Source organism: Stenella coeruleoalba, assembly GCF_951394435.1.
Source record: "Stenella coeruleoalba genome assembly, chromosome: 9".
NCBI lineage: Eukaryota > Metazoa > Chordata > Mammalia > Artiodactyla > Delphinidae > Stenella > Stenella coeruleoalba.
In genome coordinates, this window is record NC_137155.1 from 69,980,957 (window position 1) to 70,001,838 (window position 20,882).

The following is a 20,882-nucleotide window of genomic DNA, read 5'->3' on the forward strand; positions in this document are numbered from 1 at the left end:
AAACACATGAAGGAATCAAATACCAAATACAGCTAAAACCAAACCAAGAATTGGCACACTCACTTCAAACTAATGGGATATTCCACTAAAGATTTTAAATATCTACATTTAAGATACTCAAAGTGATAAATGGAGGAATAACTTTTATTTTTTAAATGGGAAGGAATTATTTTTTTATTGAAGTATACTTGATTTACAATATTGTGTTAGTTTCAGGTGTGTGGAATTATTTTTTTAAAGAAGAAAAAAATGGCTAGGTATGAAAAAGAACAAATTCTATATATTTAAATAAAAGTCATCATTATTGAAATGAAAAATAATTCTATATTAAACAAAGTAGAAGAGAGAACTAGTAAATTGGAAAGATAATTCAAGAAATTAAGAATGAAGGACAGAGAACAAGGAGAGAAAAATATAAAATAGAAACTCAAAATGACATGGTAAAAATAAGTCCAAATGTATTAGCTGATCGAAATACCATGAATGGCTCAAACTCCTCTATTAAAGGACAGACTATAGGTTGAATTTTTTAAAATATAGCTATAAGTTTCTGGCAAGAGATACGATAAAGTTATGAGGAAAGCTATGTTATGTCAATATTAATCATGAGAAAACTAGTGCAGCAATATTAATATCTGATGGCATATAATTTAAGATGAATATTAATAAGAATATCATGTATAATAATAAAGGACAAATTCACTAAGAAGTGGTAACAATGAGCTTATTTGCAGCTAAGAATTAAGAGTCTTAAATATTTAAAGCAAAACTGACACAATTACAAGAAGAAATGGATAGTTTCATAATATTAGGAGATTTCAAGTAATGGTAGTCAAAGCACACTAAATATTAGTTAGAATACAGGTTTTTTTATTAATTAATTTTTATTGGAGTATAGTTGATTTACAGTGTTGTGTTAGTTTCTGCTGAACAGCAAAGTGAATCTGTTATACATATACATTTATCCACTCTTTTTTAGATTCTATTCCCATTTAGATCATTACAGAGTATTGAGTAGAATTCCCTGTGCTATAAAGTAGGTTCTTATTAGTTATCTATTTTATATATATAGTAGTGTGTATATGTCAATCCCAATCTCCCAATTTATCCCTCCCCTCCTTTTCCCCCTTGGTAACCATAAGTTTGTTTTCTACATCTGTGACTCTATTTCTGTTTTGTAAATAGGTTAAATGAATGTATTTTTATAGATTCCACAGGTAAGCAGTATCATATGATATTTGTCTCTCTCTGTCTAACTTACTTCACTCAGTATGACAATTTCTAGGTTCATCCATGTCACTGCAAATGGAATTATTTCATTCTTTTTATGGCTGAGTAATATTCCATCATATATATGTACCACATCTTCTTTATCCATTCCTGTTGATGGACATTTAGTTTGCTTCCATGTCCTGGCTATTGTAAACAATGCTACAATGAACATTGGGGTACATGTATCTTTTCAAATTATGGTTTTCTCTGGATATATGCCCAGGAGTGGGATTGTTGGATCATATGGTAGCTCTATTTTTAGGTTTTTGTGGAAACTCCATACTGTTCTCCATAGTGGCTGTACCAATTTACATTCCCACTAACAGTGCAGGAGGGTTCCCTTTCTCCACACCCTCTCCGGCATTTATTGTTTGTAGATATTTTGATGATGGCCATTCTGACTGATGTGAGGTGATACCTCATTGTAGTTTTGATTTACATTTCTTTAATAATTAGTGATGTTGAGTAGCTTTTCATGTGCCTGTTGTCCATCTATATGTCCTTTTTGGAGAAATGTCTATTTAGGTCTTCCGCCCATTTTTGGATTGGGTTGTTTGTTTTTTCGATATTGAGCTGCATGAGCTGTTTGTATATTTTGGAGATTAATCCCTTGTCAGTTGCTTGATTTGCAAATATTTTCTCCCATTCTATGGGTTGTCTTTTCATTCTGTTTATGGTTTCCTTTGCTGTGCAAAAGCTTTTACTTTTTGTTAGGTCCCATTTGTTTATTTTTGTTTTTATTTCCATTTCTCTAGGAGGTGGGTCAAAAAGGATCTTGCTGTGATTTATGTCAAAGAGTGTTCTTCCTTCGTTTTCCTCTTAAGAGTTTTATAGTGTCCAGTCTTACATTTAGGTCTTTAATCCATTTTGAGTTTATTTTTGTGTATGGTGTTAGGGAGTGTTCTAATTTCATTCTTTTACATGGAGCTGTCTAGTTTTCCCAGCACCACTTATCGAAGAGACTGTCTTTCCTCCATTGTATATTCTTGCCTCCTTTGCCATAGAGTAGGTGACCACAGGTGCGTGGGATTACCTCTGGACTTAGAATATAGTTTTGAACAACAGACTTATGAAGCATGACCTGATAAATACATAAAGAACTCTGTACCCCCCAAAAGAATGAATACATAGAATAATAATTACATTGACAGTGCAGTGGATCACAAAGGAAGTATTATCACATTTCAAATAATTGGCAGTCAACCACATTCTATGACAATAGTCTAATGTAATTTGTACCAATTATTAAAGATCATAACAAATTAAATGTCCTGTTAAATAACTCATGTGTTAAATTACAGTGGGAATTATAGAGGGAAACAGGAAATAAAAGGGAATAAAAATGTTTAAAATGTTATATATATGTATTCACACATATATTTTTGAGTTACAGGTAATTATCTCAAAATCAATTCAATGTAGTTAAAAATATTTGGTTTATTTTATAGTATTATATGAACTTTTTTAAGGGAAAGGATTAAAAATAAATAAGACATACATTTACCTCAAGAAGACAAGAAAAAGAAAATAGAAGCAAGTGAATTAAAAATAATACCAACTAGTTGTATTAATGATAGAATTTGGCAAGATGCATAAAAGAACATACAAAAATCAATACTGTTCTTATACATTATTGGCATAATGACCAAAATATCAAACTAATAACTAGTAGGACTAATGAGAAACTTTGGCAAAATAGTTGAATAAGTGACAAATAAAAATCAAGTGTTACGAAATATCAATAATTTCCCTAAAGAAAATATAATAGGAAAAAGTGATTCATTCAAAATAGTAACAAAATCCATGAGGTACTTAGGAGTATATCTGATAGTAAATATGCAATGTATTCATGGAGAATATTATAAATCATAATTGAAGGAACAAAAAATGAATAAGAAATATACTATTCTCATGGGTGGAAAGACTCAATATTTTTAAATGTCAGTTCTCCTCAAATTAATGTACACATTCAGTAAAATTCCATTAAAAATCAAGTTTTTTCATGAAACTTGGTAAGCTGATCCTACAATTCATATGGAACAGCAAGGGGCCAAGAGTTACAGAGTTTTAAAGAAAAATGTATAGGAACTTGCCTCACCTAATATCAAGATCTACTATAAATCTACAGAAATTTGGGCCATGTAGATCTACAAAAGGAAAAAGAGAAGCAGAAATATATCCATAAATATATGACAATTGGCACGTTAGAGATACACATTACAAATTCCATATTCCCACCTACCCTTCGAGAACCTACAAACATTTCCGTTACAGTGAGTCCCTCTATCACCCTGTGCCTCCAGTTACGGGGAAACAATGGATTGCACGTAGAACGAACAACTGTATAAACTTCTGTCTTCTAAGAGTTTAGAACTGAGATCCAGGTATCTCTAAGCAGTTAACCTTTGGACATATATAATCAGGATGCAAGATTGCCATTGGAAAATTCTACTTCAGGGACCATGCATCTTGAGTAAGTTGAAAGAGAAAATCCACTGGCAAAAAACAGAAAAATAAAGTAGACTCAGAAAAGGGAAAAAAAGATGGGAAAACAGGAAAGTCGGGAGAGATTCCATTTCTGATGGCTTTTCATGACCCGGCTTCTGTCCCTACTGATGCCTGTTTTCACATCTAGCCCTGGGGTAGTGGTCTTGTTTCCTTAAGATATGTTTTTTTCTGTGTGTTTTGTTTTGTTTTGCTTAAACTACTTTGAAAGGTTTTGGTTATTTCCAACCAAAGGGCTTTGAGTAATGCACATTGACTATTATCAAAATTCCCTTGTCTCTAACAATTAAAAATGATAATATGCAACTTTATAAAATATCATGAGCTCTACACCTTCAGTGATAGAACAGCTTTATAGGTACATAAAAGTGACCCCAGTGACATTTTTTAAATGAACAAAGAGTACATAGAGAAAGACCACTATTTAAAAACTGTTCTTCTACACCCTGTAAGTGTAAGGCTGGGTTGAAGTCACCAGAGGCACAACACTTTTAGGGCAACTATGCTAGCCTTTTGCCATTCATTCAGTATGAACATATTTTGTGGTCTTAAATTATGGTAGTAGTTCTTTGGATAAGGTTCCAGTGCACATATCCCTTAAGCAGAAGTGAAGGGAATGCTGATCCATCGTCATTCACAGTGTCAGCACAGCACACCTGTGTGAAGTGAGGCCAAAAGTAATGGTTATTGCAAAGGCCAAAACTAGATGGAGTGACACTGGTTCTGCCTTAAAATGTCCTTGTCTCTTATTGAAATCTTGGCTCATTTGTTTATATTTTAATTTATTTTTGCTACTGAAATACTATTAGCTTGTCTCATGATTGTTAAATGCCAGTAATATGTAGCTTAATTTCCAAAAATATTTGTTTCTCTTACAAATGATGAGCAGCATGTACACTCATAATACAGCTTCCAGAAACATAACGCCATTATAATTTTGAGTAACACACAGTGGCTTCCACAACTTTTGCTAAAGGTTCTTCCATGTTGTTCCACTTTGACTATCCTGGATGGTGGAAGTATCATGTCCTGTGCCCTCTGAATAGGCTATAGGCTATAGTATCAGGTTCCACAAAGTTACAGTTATCCAGTGTCAGTAATGTAAATGACTTCTTTCTAATGGATTTTGACCAGCACATTCTTTACAAAATGTCCCTACTTTTTAAAAAAATCATTGCCCTCTGCAATACTGAATCTGCAAAAATGTTGCTCTTCTTTACTTAGGCTGACCAGGGACTGGTACATCTGAGCTATATTCTACAACCCTAAGGACAAGAATTCTGCCGGTAGGTTATAGATGGCATTCATATTGGAAGTTTCCCCTTTTATTCTTGTGACACAGAGTGATATACACCTGCTGGCTAAAATATTTTCTTGGACTTTTAGGCTGACCTTAGCATTTTTCATCCAAATCATTTTACTTTTGAAAGTGAAAGGAGTGCTATTAATAATTACACTGGGACATCAGGCATAAATAAATACTATACCAGTCACATCAAGATGTATTCTCATTGTAGTTATTATGTCTGTAAAACGCCAGTTGTAATGAGGCATTTGGAGGGTTTTATTCTGATCTCCTTGATACCTAAAATTGTTATGCAAAAAAGATGGCACATTTATGAAATATAAGAAGCAAAGTGCTTACAGGACCAAACATTCCTTTCTTTGTGCCACTTCTGTGCTTAGATCTTACCTCTATTGTTGAACTGGTCACAAGATATTGCAATTACTGGTCTCTAACTCCTTCGCTATACTCAAGCTAGGCAAGATTTGGGACTAGTGCAATGTTTGTGTCCTGGAAGGAAGTCAAAGTGTATTTTTTGAGGTCATTTGAATAAATTGAAAAGAACAGAATACTTTTAGGAGCTTTCTTTTTTTAGGAGCATTAATAAAGATAGGATTATCTGTGCAAGATATAGTGGTATACTCATATCTCATAGTATGTAATGTACTTATATATTAGTATAGCACCATGCAGCATGCTAACATATAACTGCAATTTGTAAGATAACTTAGTATATCTGAACTGAAGGAACAACATGGTACAGAGTTTAAGAGGCTCAGCTCTGGGGAAAGACTGGTGGAGTCTGAATCTAGACTAGCATGTGACCTTGGGAAAACCAGCCTTTGTGCATCTATCTGTAAAATGGGAAAGTAATAACACTTCTCTCATGAAGTCATAAAACATAAATGAGTTTTTCACATAAAGAGTTTAAAACAGTGCCCAATTATTGTAAACACTCAAAAGTTGGCAATTATGTTTTTATAACAATAATAATTATTACAACTACTATTATTATTATTAAAGGTTGAACCTCACATGCATAGATCAATAAAGATACAGATGTAGCTGTTATACTCAAAGATTCAGGCTGCAACTGGTTTCCTTACTTATTCACATAATGAAAAATCAACATGTTGCACTTAAATATTAATTTAAGCATGGGAGTAAGATCATGTAGGCCAAAGAATTTATATGGGAGAAGACAACTGACTTAAATTGAAGTCTATATGCCTGATCCCAAATATTAAAGACTATGAAATAAATATGAAGGACATTTATAATCTCTTATCTCATTTTCCTTTCCAACTTTCAAAGTGTAGAAATGTATTTAAAATATACCCACTCATATCTGTGAAGGTAGGAAATAAATTATCCTTTCTTTAACCTTTATTCTCTTTCTTAGGCAGGACTGAGAAGTGAGAAACACAGGGAAAGTTTATGTGCATAATAAAAAATGACAATTGAATTTTCCCAAAGATTTATGGATTAACTGGGAAGAGACACTTAATGTGTAGTAACAAAATATCAATATCATTTGTAGAATGTATGTGTAAAAATGATTTACATGTGTGATATATTCATAAATACCCCACACTAAAAAATTTTATAAACTGTACATTAAAACCTACATAGAATTAATTATTAAAAGTAGGTTATGGGTTATTTAAGTGTTTACAAAGAGAATTTCTAACCTCGTATAGTGATTTTTAAACTTTCTCTCTGCTATTATGTTTTATAGAGTGTGTCTTTAGGAAATTTTAAATGTTTCCACTCAGAACCAACTCAACCGATGCATGATACTGATGAATTCTACAATAGACTAGACATGTATCTGGCTTTTCTTTAAGTCTTAAGAGACTAATTGCTAATGGTCTTAAGCTGTCATATGGCATGCTACTACATCTCTAGGCCATATACTGCTTTCGTTTAGACTCTGCCCCCCAAACAGGCTATCTTTGTGTTATCATTTTAATTTCATATCTAAATATGATAGAATGAATCTCTTCAAAGAAAGGATAAACCCTTTATATATTACATTATATATATTCACTATGCATAGTATTAGTAGACTGTTTACTGCCATATTGTCATTTATCAGATCTTGGAATACATGTATGTATGTGTGTGCCTTTGTGTGTATGTGTGCATGTATATGTGTGTGTGTTTCAGTATATATAGGCTAATCAGGCAAATGTTTCCTTTTTAAAAATCCACTTACTAGTTTTGCTAGTTGTTCTGTTTGCTTATCCTAAAAGTTGACATGCAGAACAGGTGTGAAATTCAGAGATCAGCCATTTTCAAAGGGCATGGCAGCAGTTGGGAAGATTGAGTTTCTTACACTTTATATCTTGTGATGTTTGTTGGTTTTTAATCTACTAAGCTTCTTTATCTGAAGACATGCCTTGTTCTCTTAATTTTCACATTAGCCAGCAAATTAAGTTATGCGTTATTATTCTTTTAATATATAATCTGTATAGTATTTCCCATGAAATAGAATGAAGGGAATGTTGCCTGTGCTAGGAAGAATTAATATATATAGAAAGCTAATTTAATTGTTAAGAAGAATGGAGAGGAAGGATTTTTTTCTTTCTTTCCCACATCCCAGATCCACTGCACCACTCTGTCTTGTAGCTACATTCTCTTTGCCTTTTTCTACATTGTCTTTGGTAGTTTATGAAAACATTCCAGCTTTGCTTTGATTAAGTTTATTCATTTTAAAATCAGACCTCAAAGTATCCTGTCCACGTTTCAGGGACAGCATAGGAAGGAGACATCACTGCAATTCAATTCTATCCACAAGTATTGACTGAGGATTCCTATAAACTAGACCTTGTGAGGTGATTGGAGGGAAGAAGCCACATTCCTGTCTTGAACAAGCAGATGGTCCAGTTAGTATAATCAGTCAAATACCTAGCACATGCAAGATGGTTAGTGTCATAAGAGACCTGAAAACGAAGAGATCCCACCAACAGAAATATTAGGAGACTTCAAAAGGATGGGGACTAAAACAGTACATAGAAAAATGTACAGAGTTGGGTAGGAAGAGAGGAGGAAAGATAACTGAAAGTGATTTCTAGACAGAGGGGTGTACACGAGCAGTCACAGAGGAATGGATGAGCATGGCATGTTCTAGGGACAGCGTGACTTGCTTGACTGACAGAGGACTTGAAGCAAAGAGCAGTGGGAATTAGGGCTGCGTGGTTCAGATGGGGTGATAAGAAGGACGATGCGCTGATTCCAACCAAGACCAGTAACTTAACTAGGCATTGAAATATGCTGCAAAATCAGATCTTTGCATCGTCTCAGACAAATAAAAGTGATTTCTTGGTGATCCACTATTGATTTACCCATGATACTCTTTACTTTACTATTATGAATACAAAGAGCTGAATATATTAAGAAAAGACTTAGGGAATTTTTCCTTAAATTTTCACATACTACATTGCTTCATATTTGATGAATGAAGGTAGTATGTATGTATCTAACAAATATAGAAATGACACAAAATAAAAATGCTGAACTTTTTAAAGAGTTGTTTGTTTAATAAGGTTTTAACACACTGTAATAATATTTCTTATAAAACATGTTCAAACTAGGCTGAAATTCTAGTGAAAATTTGATTAGCTATTTAAAGAGGTTTGGGTAAAATTATGGAAATGTATTAATGACTGAATCTATTTTTAAAAGATGAAAAGTAACTTATGTTGCCATGAGTTTTATTATGAATTATTTCTGAAAGTAGAAAAAAATTAAGTAGAAAAAAATTAAGCAAATTAATTTAATCCAATAAATAAAAGTAACTTTTTTAGTTGTTCTCTTTATGTAGGAGTACAACTGTGGAGATGCTGGAGGAGCATGGCCTGTCATAGTCCTTTCATACCTTGTTTCAGAATCAGAGTCAGTCCTATTCCTCAGTTCCATGGAATTGGCTAAGACAGGACTTAAATTAACAAACCACGATCTTTATTGCATCGTTCAATTTCTGTATTCACTCAGTGAAATTTTAAAAAGTCAGAGATCATGACATCAGAAATCAGTAGATGTACTGGCTCTGGGGATGACAGCTTTCCTACCTGCATCTTTACTAGTTTTCCTGCTAGTTTTTTGTTTTGCTTTGTTTGCTTTTTTGCAAAAATTTATATGTAAAAATTGAGACTAATAAAGAAGACAACAGGTCTAGTGAAATAAAATAATATTCATGACTGAAAAAATTATTAAGAAAGTATCATGAATGCTATTTGGGAAAAATACTTATTTCCCCAAATTTGGTCTGGATATTTTTAAGTTTTCCATTTAACCAGAAGACTGGTTTAAGATGACAAAAGATGATCCTGTTTCTCTCACAAAATGGTGCAGAATATATATATATTCTTTGAAAAAATTCACTATCAAAATATTGGAACTCAGCAGGGAAACACAATTGCATTAAGCCAATGTTCTTGAATATTGAGAGGTGAATGTCATCTCATTGACCTATTTCTCTTACATTGAAAAATCTGTTGAGATATTGGTGGCTTATACAGATGTGATTTTTTGAGATAGTTGATTTTACTACCTACACTTGCTTGACTCATCAATTAATTTTTAGAACTTTGTTTCTAATAGTCAGAAGCCCAGCAAGATAAAAAGGTGATAGTTATTACATCACATTTCTTACCCACTATAGAAGCAGATGTACAATATATTTTTTTGTTTATTCTTATGCCACACCCTTTTGGCCCTTAACCAATACTTGAGGGGACACGATGAAGGCAGCTTTGCTTATAAAGTTGACCCTTGTCATGATGATTCACAGTCAAATCTTTATTAACCAGGGGCTGCCAGTTCTTCCTGAGATCCACTTTTCTTGTTCAACATAGTGATGTGACCAAAACAGGTTGCAAAAATCTACCTCTCCACCTGGCAATAGTTTCATAGCTCTTATGACTTTATTTCTAATTCTTCATAAGTAATGTTTGGAAAGTCAGTTAAATCACCAATTATTTCTTCTTTGCCTGCAGAAAAGTACACAATGGAGTATTTTAAATCCTTTGAAACTTCTATTGTCACATTACAAATATGCATGAGAAGGTATAGTAAGTTAATGTTACCAAAAGTCAAATAAAAGAGATAAAAAAAGGTACATTCTTTTATGTATAAGGGAACAATTACAGTTTGGGCACCTGTGTTCATAAAGTAATATAGTGTTCTTTGCGTTAATAAGATATGGCATATTGACTGAAACTCTTAAAGGTAGAATGCAAAAACCAAGCCATTAGGAACTGAAGAAATGCTAACCCTAACTTCATAGTAATCTAGACCTGTCAACAAAATTATCAAGATAGCAATTTTAGAGATAATATTCTAGGTACAGCCTACAGTATCCCACTTGTATTAAATGAAAATATGCTCTCTCAAACAATCAAATATTTGCCCTAAGTTCTACTTCAGGATGTTTGTATTTGTTCAACTAAAAAGTTAAAGTCAAGCATTCAATTTCAATGGGACTTAAGACAAGCATGCAATTAGGGGATTTGGAAATAGTTGTGTACCTAATGAAAATTAAGGAAATCATTTACTACCACATGAAAGTCAGTTTAAATGCTTCATTCTCATGTTGTCTTCCCATGCATGCATGTTTCTTAGGAGTATAGGATAATATATACAAGTGTTAGTCATTGAATTTACCTTTACAGGTTAATAAATAGATTACTTTTTCTCTCTGAAGATCAATGTTATATTCTCCATAAAAGAAGTTCCTGTTAAAAAGAAATCATCCAAGTGGGCTCCCTCAATGTGACTGTCTCCCATATTTCTGGCCAAGTCAAAAGCATCAAAATACATATCGATGCCTCCTCCCTGAGGACTAGCCATTCAGGGTATCAAAGGAAGTGCTCTGCCATAGAACAGAGCACAAGGTTTTGCATATATTAGTCATTCAATAAATAGTTGTTGAAATCAATTGTGTAAGATTATTTGCATTACCACTGTGTGGCTAAAATGATTAGTTCATTATTTCACATACTTAGCCATAGATAATAACAGTAACTGAAGTCACTGCTGTACTGGATATTCATTTCTCTCTCAGTAGATCTCCATATCTACCTATTTGTCTCCTTAAAAATTTGAATTGTCATTTAACAACCTGATAACTATATAATAAATATCACCAATGATTAGTTGTTTGTTCTCTAAATGCACCTTGGGGAATAATTTATTGTTTTATAATGAGAAAAGTTAAAAATTTGTTTGAAGACAAAAAATACTACCAAGTAAAATAGTTCATTAGGAAATCTTTTTTTAATTATTGTTATCATTTAATGCTTTATGCTTTATAGATACAAATTCATTCTGAAGCAATGCTTCTGGAACTTTTAATTTAAATTTCCAACTGAATAATAGTTGGCATCAAAATTGTTCAGCTGTGTTATACAGTCTCCCTGTAAAGGAGAAAAATATTGCTAAAAGACAGGCCATCCCCCAAATTTTGTAGAACTGAAAGATCATCTCTTGATTGTTTCAGTCTTTGTCAAATTTGGGTTACGAATGCCCTGACTTTGTAGGTATGCAGGATATAAAACATGTGTATGTGTATTAAGTGTTATTCAAGTACACAATGTGTTTCTTCAGGTTAAATCTACACATTTCAATATGCATGGGTGTTGTTCTTAAAAATATGTAATCAAAGTTGAAAGATTCGATTTATCAAACTGTGCTGATAAATGATACAGTGGTAAATGCAAATTTCATGGTCAGTATTAAAAGACAAAAAAAAAGTCCTCTGCCATTGTCCATGTTTTATCTATTTTTAGAAACAGTAGAGGGAAAAATACACTCAGGAAAAAAAAAATGAAGCTTTACTGCAAAAGAAATGAATGCAAGAAATGGCACTTTAAGTAGTGAAGAGACATGAAGCATTGAAACTTCATAGCCTGCTAAGGAGCAACAGCTGTACCTAATTTCAACTTGACGTGCTTCAGATCTCATATTCATATAGGTATTTAATGATCCAAACATAATGGTCCTATATAGAATAATTACTTATATGAAGGAGCAAACTTCATACGCATTCCTTTCTAAATGATCCTTCAAGAGAAAAACTGCGCTGGCTCTTTGAACAACGAATAGTCTCTTTAACCAATCCAAATGTTTGGGGCTAAATAGCTTATCTTTTAAGAGAGAATAATAATAGTGCTGAGGTTACTTCTTTTTGACAGACTCTTTCTGTCTTCCCCCTTCCCAGCACAGCCAGTACAATGAAAAAACGTAGAATGCCAAGCCGGTCATTAAGTCATACTGATAGATGGTTACAAGAAATATCAGAAACAAAAGGAAATAAGGTATTTTAGAGTTGGTGTATTTCGAAAGCAGAGATTCCCTTTGAGCTTGACTTTCCTGGGCAGGGAGATTGTCAGAATCAGGGCTCTCAGATTCCTTGTCTCCTGAAGAGCACAGTGATTGTCCAGAGTTTATTAATCCTTCTTTTTCATTCCTTGCCTCTTCCATGTTCTCAAAAGCTTCACTGAGTAAAATTGTTGGCCCTAGAGATTTCTCCACACTGCATTCTCCTTGTTGGACAATCTGGCCTATACATCTTTCCCTCCTACTACCTGATGTCACTATTCTTGAACTTTTGGAAACTTCTTCAGGTGTAGACGCAGGATGATGGTGATTCTCAGCACCCTGGATTTCACTTGTTGGATTACAATTATATTTTGATTTAGAAGAAATAGATTGGAGAGTTTTGGGAGTAATTGCATTCTCTATAGCAGTGGCCTGTTCATGAGATGGCAGTGAAGTTTTAACATGGTGATTAGAAATGTGAGAGCCATTCTGAGAAGCTCTATTAGTGTCTGAGTTTAAAGCAGAATGAATAATGGCATCTATATTCGTTTTCTTTGATAATTCTTGGATCTGCCCGTGATCTCTATTTTCTGGAAATATTTTTTCATCTGTTGGTAACATTCCCAAATGTAAATCTAGTTTTGAGGCTGCTTTTTGATAGTCTGTAATGACCTGTGAGGATTCTTCTACAGATGTTGTATTTCCAATGACACATTTCTTCCTGTCATGTGTCTCCCCAGGATTGTAAACAGATATGGTTTCTTCCTTCTCCATTTCACCTACATGTACATTACAAATACCTAAACATGATTCCTTTTCAAAATCATTGTCATAGATTATACCTACTGTATCTCGTTGACAAAGGGTATCATGTGAATCATCATTTCTCCCTTCATGTGGATCAAACGCTGTTTCCTTTACCTCGATGGGCCTGTCACTTCGTGCTGTCTCTTGAGGTAGCTTAGCAATTATTGCTTTTTCTCTAGCAGACATGCTTTCTAGAGTACTTTCTGATGTTGTCTTAATTATATAAGCTGTACCTGCTTCTGCTTTCTCAGTAATACCATGATCAGCTAGAGAAGACAGTTCACAGCTCGCTGTTTCTTGGCAGGTAAACAATTCTTCTGTAGGATTAGCTTTCAAATTCCTTGTATTATCTCTTTTTTCCCACATGTCTCCACAATCTGCTTGTTCTTTGGTCTGCTCTGTTATATTTGTCTTACTCTCTCTTGCTCTTCCCTGACTTTCCAGAACATTCCAACTTTGTTTATGCTGGGTGTTCTTATTTTGATCTTCGGGATTAATCCAAGCTGATTTTTCTTCTTCAGCTTGGAAAAGATACTCATTCCTCAAAACATTTCTATTTCTTGGTAAACAAGCTTGACCAGGCATCCCTCCTAAAATAGTGCCTTCACTAGTCGAGAGCTCAAGTTCTGAGGTTGTTAACACAGCTTCCTCCCAGCTTAGATTTGTCCTCGGTGAATGAAATATATCTGCTCTGATTGACTGGTCATGAATTGGGGTATCCTTACTCGGCAGAGCAGTTAGGTCTCTGTTACTGGCTCCCATCCCTTCCACACTTATTTCAGAGTGGCTCATCTTCCTTTCTTGGTCATGTAAGATTGACTGTAAATCTTTGCTGTGTTTTTCATTAACACCTAAACATATTCTTTGCCCCTCCTCATTCTTACCATTGCCATAAGCTTTCTTGGAAGATCCTTTTTCTATAGACTCTTCTGAATGGAAATCCAAACGGAAATCACTTCTTAAACATTCCCAATCTTTTACTTCAGTTTGTTTAGCTTCTCCTTCAAGTTTTTGATTAAGGTTGTCTGCCATTAGTTGATCTGCAGAGGGACAAGATATTTGCACTCTGCCTCTCCCTTGGGCTGGATTAGCATTATTATCCAGTACTTCTTTGCTACCAATATGTACTTGCACTAATTCATCACTACTAGTATTTCCCAATGATGGCTTGATTTCTCCCATATCTGAAGTAATTTCCTCTGAAGGTTGATAACTACACTTATTTCCTGAGGAATATTTTTCATTGTGGTAAAACTCTCCCTTTAAGGATCTTTCTGCTGATGAACTTGAAGACAAAGGCCTGTTAAACAAGTCAGTGTATACTTCATCATGGATTTGCTTCTTCTGTAACCCCTCAGCTTTATTTGGAAAATTGACTGTATTCTTTTCATCTCTGGAAGCAGTACTTCTTATTAAATGTTGATTTATCTTAAGGGATAAAAACACAAAAAATAATGATCAAATGATTTTAAATATACAAAGCAAATTAGATAGTTTTCATTAACTTGGCTAGTAATTATCTGGTATATATCCTTGATTCATTTCATTTGTGGGTTTTGCACAGATTGTGGAAGCTGGATGTTTTGGGGGGATCCATGTAGGCTATGACTTGGGAATGAGATTAATCAGAAAAGGGGCCAAAATTAATCACTCTCTTTCCTAGCTTCCAAATATCACCTTGTATTATTCAACTATTCTTGCTTGTCATTGCACTTTCTCCTCACTTAGGATATACACATTGATAGCTCCATGCTAATCAATTAGAGAGCAGCTTCCTAGATGCCCCTTTCTGCATTTACACTTGCTGTAGGTGCCCCTATTACAGTTTCTCTTATTAATATGTTTTCTGCAAAGCCTCTGCAAACTATTAATAGCAAAACGTCACTCAAAGAAAAGTGAGGGAGTTAATGTCTCTGCAAATTCTGTTTTAATGACCCTCTGCCAACTGGTGCTCAAATGTATTTGAGCTCTTCAGTGATGCCAACTGTCAGGATTTAACAGTGAGATGCCTGTGTTTTTTTTTTTTTTCCTCATAACTGACATTTGCATGATCTCAATAATTATATGCAAATCTTACGTTTTCCCCTTCTTCTCACATAAGGCTCATGTTACTTGTCAACTGCACAGCTGTCTTGTAAGCCAATGCCTGTGGGTTCCACAGATTTGGTTGTATTTCCATCTATTATAGAGCTTCATTGTTTTATGCATTAACATCAGCATGGAGCAAATTAGCATCTAAATTACAGCTCCCTATTCATTTATTGGATGTACAATCTCAGTAACTTCCAAACAAACTTTTATATTTGAGCCTGCTGATTGTAATGAGGTATATTGGTGAAGTATGTGATTTTTCAGGGCCCTTTCATTATATTCTGTGGTTTGAAAAAGATGGCGATGTTAACTTTCAGCTGGTGAGAATTCTCACAATGGATGACAACTTTGTAGTTTCTTAAAGTTGGAGCAAAGTAAATTGCATACTTTAGTGATGCAGCTTCCATATCACTATAGAAAGGGTGGAATGTGTGGGGAAAGAGGTGAGCTCCATTTCTTTTCTGTTTCAGCACTGACACTTGAAGAGGCAAATGTCATTTTAATCTTAGATGATTATGAATCCATGTATCCTAATGATATGAGCTCCAACCAAATACAGTAAAGGATAAATTGCATTATGTGACTCATTTACTCCTATTTCTTCCTTTGTGATAAAAATGCTATCTAAACCATCCCCCTAAAAATCCCCAATAGATTGAATGTTCACCAAGTGTGAAATTTATGATAACAAATTTAATACTAAATTGTACAGTTCTGAATTTGTTTCCTGTTTGAAAAATATGGCACAGGCTATGTTATCCTCATTTGGTAATTTAATACTTTCCAATGATATAGAGCTTAGAGATTCTCACAGATGTAAGTAAGTAAAAAAAAAAAAAAAATGCTGCTAAATGCAAGAATCAGACTTGTAGAGCTGTACAGAACCCTAACAATCATCTAGCCCAGCCCTCTCATTTTATAGACGAGTTTATGATAAGTGTACACTTGTCACAAAGATTAGAAATGCACATCAGGATAGTACTACCTCTTCTGTAATTCCTACAAACTATTACTCAGAGCCACTGGTAAATAGGTAAGAAATGAATGTCATTAATTTACCATTGCAGAGACCGGAAGCAACATACTGAAATCAAAGTGCCTTGTTGATCAAGCTAGAGATGCAAGGACAGAATAGGCTGCACTTTCACATTTGCAAATTACTTATTAATTGAAGCTATTGAAAGGCAGGCATTGCAGCATCTTTGAAGCATAAATGGATTCATCTTCTCTAATACCGAGGCAAACAGAACACTTACCATCAAATCTAATTCTTTTTCATTATGTTCATCATGTTCCGTGTTTACATCTTTTACATTCTGATTACTGGTTTCCAAGTCTTGCTTGTCCTCATGAGAAAAAACAATTGTTGGGACATAGGTGTCTGAAAAGTTAAGATAATTGCACCTATGTAAGATTGTTATAATTGTAGGCTTTAACAAAATAAATATATTCTGTTTAAAAATTAAAGAAATATTACCTGTAATCTTTGAATTCTCAGAGTTATTCTCATCTGATGTTACCAATGATTCTTCTTTACTGTTAAATTTAAAACAAAATGTTATACTTTTTTCTGGGACTATATTTCTAAGTATTTTTATAGAGGAGGAAATTCAAACCAATTACAAGCCAAACAAATATTATATAACCTTTCACATTTTCTTGCATTACTTTGTATATTTTTAAATTAAATTGATCTCTTAGAATGATGCAATAATATATATTAGTTGTAGAAAAATGTAAAAATTATTTACACAATTCCATAATTCTAAATAAAATTATTTTACTCATATTAAAACACATAATAACCAAAGGAAAATATATATGTAAGTGTAGATTATTCCATCATTCATGAATTTAATCTTTGCAAGTGAAAACATTTTTCTCTTCTTTTAAATTATGAAGTTTTATGAACTGACAGTCCATTTGTGGTCATTGAAATTACTTTCTAACGTTCCAGTTATTTTTTTGTGTTCCATTTTACTCAAAATTCTTCCAGTTGAACTGACATATTATTAACTCTGTCTCTCTAGAAAAGGAGAAAAAAAACAAACTTACTAGAAACTGAAAGGCAGCTAAATTTATATCCAGTTTAAAGACTTCATGTATCGCCAAAGGCCAATTTTACAACCAAGGCTTTAGATCATTCATATGGAAGCATACATTTTCTTTCTTTAAAATAATTCAGATTATACTAGCTTTTCTCTCATATTCTGCATGCTTATTGAGAAAGATAAATACTTTTTCCTCCAAATGTAATGTTTGTAGGTGTATTTGTGGAATTATAAGAATTTAGATTTGTCCATGACACTCAGCAAGAAAAGAGTTAGTGAAGAGCTCACTTTGTGTATAGTTATGTCACAAGTCAGTCTATCAGAAATGATTGGCCCAGTCTCCCCATTTTCTTGTACTGTCTCAGCTGAATTTTCTCCTAGTGACTTTTCTCAATGACTTTTTTCTGCAATAAAAGAAATACAGAGAGTTCACAATGGATGATAAATTTGTGTAATAGAGCCTAGTTTTCGTTGCATGGACAATGTTGATTCAAATCCCCGGAAGGCTAATCTTGTTTCAGCAAATCACAAGAAAATTGCAAATTCTTCCATCTTGACCATGTAAGAAGTAATTCAGCTTTGTGTACATTTTATGATGCTTAATTTTAGCTTTACTAGGGTACTATTTGATACCTTGAAGTGGGCCCAGAAATGAAAATAATGTTTTTACCTAAGTATAATTTTATTAGAAAAATATTGTACTTCTAATAAGTGATACTGCTTTAATCTATAAATCTATATTGTTTATGAGGCCTATAATTATGCAAAGATTCAATTTTTGTGGAATCGAACTGCAAGCTGACACATTTTTCTTTCATAGAGTACATAGAAGATCTGTGTACTCTTAAAAATATATAAACCATTAAACAGCATTTAATTATCCCTTCTTTATCTTTAGTCCCATAGCAATGCTGAAAATCTCATTTGTAGAAGGAAAGATCATAACCATTTAAAGCTTTTTGTTTTTGCCTAAGCAAAATGCTATTAATCATTTTTCTTATTAAATTCTCTAAAATGCTTTAATTTTTAAAGTGATTGCATCAAAAGGAAAGAAACCTGCTTTTAGCTCACTTTGGAGACAAATAATTAGGTATCAAACCATGTATTATTATATTGACTTCTTACAAAAACATATAAATACAGAAATATAGGAAGGAAATCTTAGATTCAGGGGTAAATACAAGAAAGAGAACCTGAAATAGATGATATTTAAATGTTATATCAAATATATGTTAAAAAATGAATAGAAAATGTGTAAGACTTCTACAGGGAAAAGAATAAAATTGTATCAATAAATATTAAAGACCTAGAAATTATTGAGAGATATACCATGTTCATAGATAGGAAGAAGATTGTGAAGATATTATCTCCCAATTTGATCTACAGATTCAATTCAATTCTAATCAAAATTTCAAAACATGTTTTCACAAAATTTGAAAATATGATTCTAAAGAGAAGAATAAAGGACTGAAAATAGCTAGACTACAGAGAAATAGAAGGGTAGAGGAAACTGCTCTACCTAGTTTCAATAGTTCTTATGAGGATATAGTTATTAGGACAGTTATATTGGTACAGAGACAGGCAAGTATTGAGAGCTTAGTAACAGATCCCTACTTATATAGAACTTTGGTATATGACAAATATAGCATGTCACCAAGCAGGGAAATAAGGGACTTTTCAGTAAATGGAGATGGGGAAAGTGGCTACCCTCATGGAAAAAATATGAAATAGGTAAAACATATATTTGGTAATCAATTCCACATGGATTAAGATCTTAAATGTCAAAAACCTTGAAATTCTTAGTAGAATATGTAAATATCTTTCAGCCCTCAGAGTAGAAAATGTTTTCTTAAATAAGAAAAAGAAAAGTGACTATAAAAAAGATTGTCAGTTTAGCTCTATTAAAATTAAAAATTTTTGTTCATTGAAAGACATCTTTATAATAGAAAAATATAAATAAACTGGAAGAAGATGCTTATGTTATACAAAATCAACACAAAATAAATATCAAGAATATATAAAGAACTTCCACAAATCAGTAAGAAAGCACAAACATTTCAATAGAATCAGGGGAGAGGAGCAGACATTTCACAGAAGAGAAAATACATATGGCCCATAAGCACGTAAAGGATGGTCAGCATTATTAGAAAACAGAGAAATGCAAATCAAGATCACAAGGAGATGCTATCTTATACTTATTTAATTGGTAAAAATTGCTGTCAACTGCATAAATTGAACCAATCCAAATGCCTATCAACAGAAGAGTAGATACAAAACTTGGAATACCACAAAAGAAATATTATAAAGCACTAAAAATTAATAAACTACAGAAACATACAACAATATGGATAAATCTTAGCAACATAATATTGAATGAACAGTGCTAAAACATTACATCAGAGGAGGTTCTTTTTTATTGAGCTAAAACCTACTAAAATAATTTAAATATATTTATCAAGGAATATGTATAATATAATATATAGAATATAACAAGAAAGGTTGATTTTCAAGATTATGCTTACATCAAGTGGGGTGAGTCAGAGGAAAGGAATGAGCAAAGGAAATGGTGAGAAATCGATTGTTTTGAGTGGTAGTTTTGCAGGTGTTTATTATTTAAAATATCTAAATGGTTAAATTCTAGTTTTAGATCATTTATTAAGACAAATGGGTTGCTGTCTGGCCAAAATTACAGAATGTTTATAGATAAAATCCCACTCCAAAATCCAAAGTGTCTGTTATATGACCAATTACATTTAAAGGGTTTAATTAAAACCACTTCAGAAAATTTGAGGAAAAAGGCAAAGAACTTGATGGTTGATGAAGATAGGACCCACAACTATATACAATTGTGGTATAAGTGAAATATGCTAGTGAAGATTTCTAGTCTCCCCTTTATATTCCCTGAGTCCTTTTGGAGTAGGGGAATTTCTTATTGATCTGTATTCCCAGGGGCTAATACATTACCTGACACATAATAGTGGCATAATAAATGCTGCTGAATAAATGCACAGTGTCCTTTCTACTCTTCCCTTCTGTCCACCTCTTGTCAAAATTATCATGACAGGGCTTCCCTGGTGGCGCAGTGGTTGAGAGTCCGCCTGCCGATGCAGGGGACGCGGGTTCGTGCCCCGGTCCAGGAAGATCCCAAGTGCCGCGGAGCGGCTGGGCCCGTGAGCCATGGCCGCTGAGCCTGCGCGTCCAGAGCCTGTGCTCCACAATGGGAGAGGCCACAACAGTGAGAGGCCCGCGTACCGCAAAAAAAAAAAAAAATTATCATAACATTATTCTTCTTTTCTTTCCTCATTAAAATTTATTTTCATGAAAGATTCTAATAAATTAAAACGTGCATGTTTTTGTGTGTCTTATAATGTTTACCTCCCACTCTAAAGCTAAAAACAGTGCTTTTAATTATGGGTTTAAATAGCTAAACAAAAATTTTAAAATCTTCTAATATAAAGTTAGAAATTAAAAAGTCAAAAAGGTATGTAGTTTGTGGAGGGAGAGTTCATTTCTAGTGCACCTTAAATCATATAATATAGTCACTAGTA

At 33.3% G+C, this 20,882-nt stretch overlaps 1 protein-coding gene and 1 long non-coding RNA gene across 5 annotated transcripts in view; one reads left to right on the forward strand and one right to left on the reverse strand.

The window, feature by feature from the left end:
• Positions 1-20,882, forward strand: part of LOC307191226 — a 750,426-nt gene that overhangs the window by 725,392 nt on the left and 4,152 nt on the right. The gene's annotated exons all lie outside the window — the stretch shown is intronic.
• The window catches only part of PPP1R3A (protein phosphatase 1 regulatory subunit 3A), a gene marked incomplete at its 3' end in the record, with an annotated part of 36,703 nt that continues 28,062 nt past the window's right edge, over positions 12,242-20,882 (reverse strand). Inside the window, exons 2-4 of the mRNA XM_079931090.1 lie at positions 16,761-16,819; positions 16,540-16,664; positions 12,242-14,620 (exon numbers count right to left, since the gene is read on the reverse strand). Coding sequence (XP_079787216.1) covers positions 12,242-14,620; positions 16,540-16,664; positions 16,761-16,819 — 2,563 coding nt within the window. The remainder of the gene's footprint in view (positions 14,621-16,539; positions 16,665-16,760; positions 16,820-20,882) is intronic.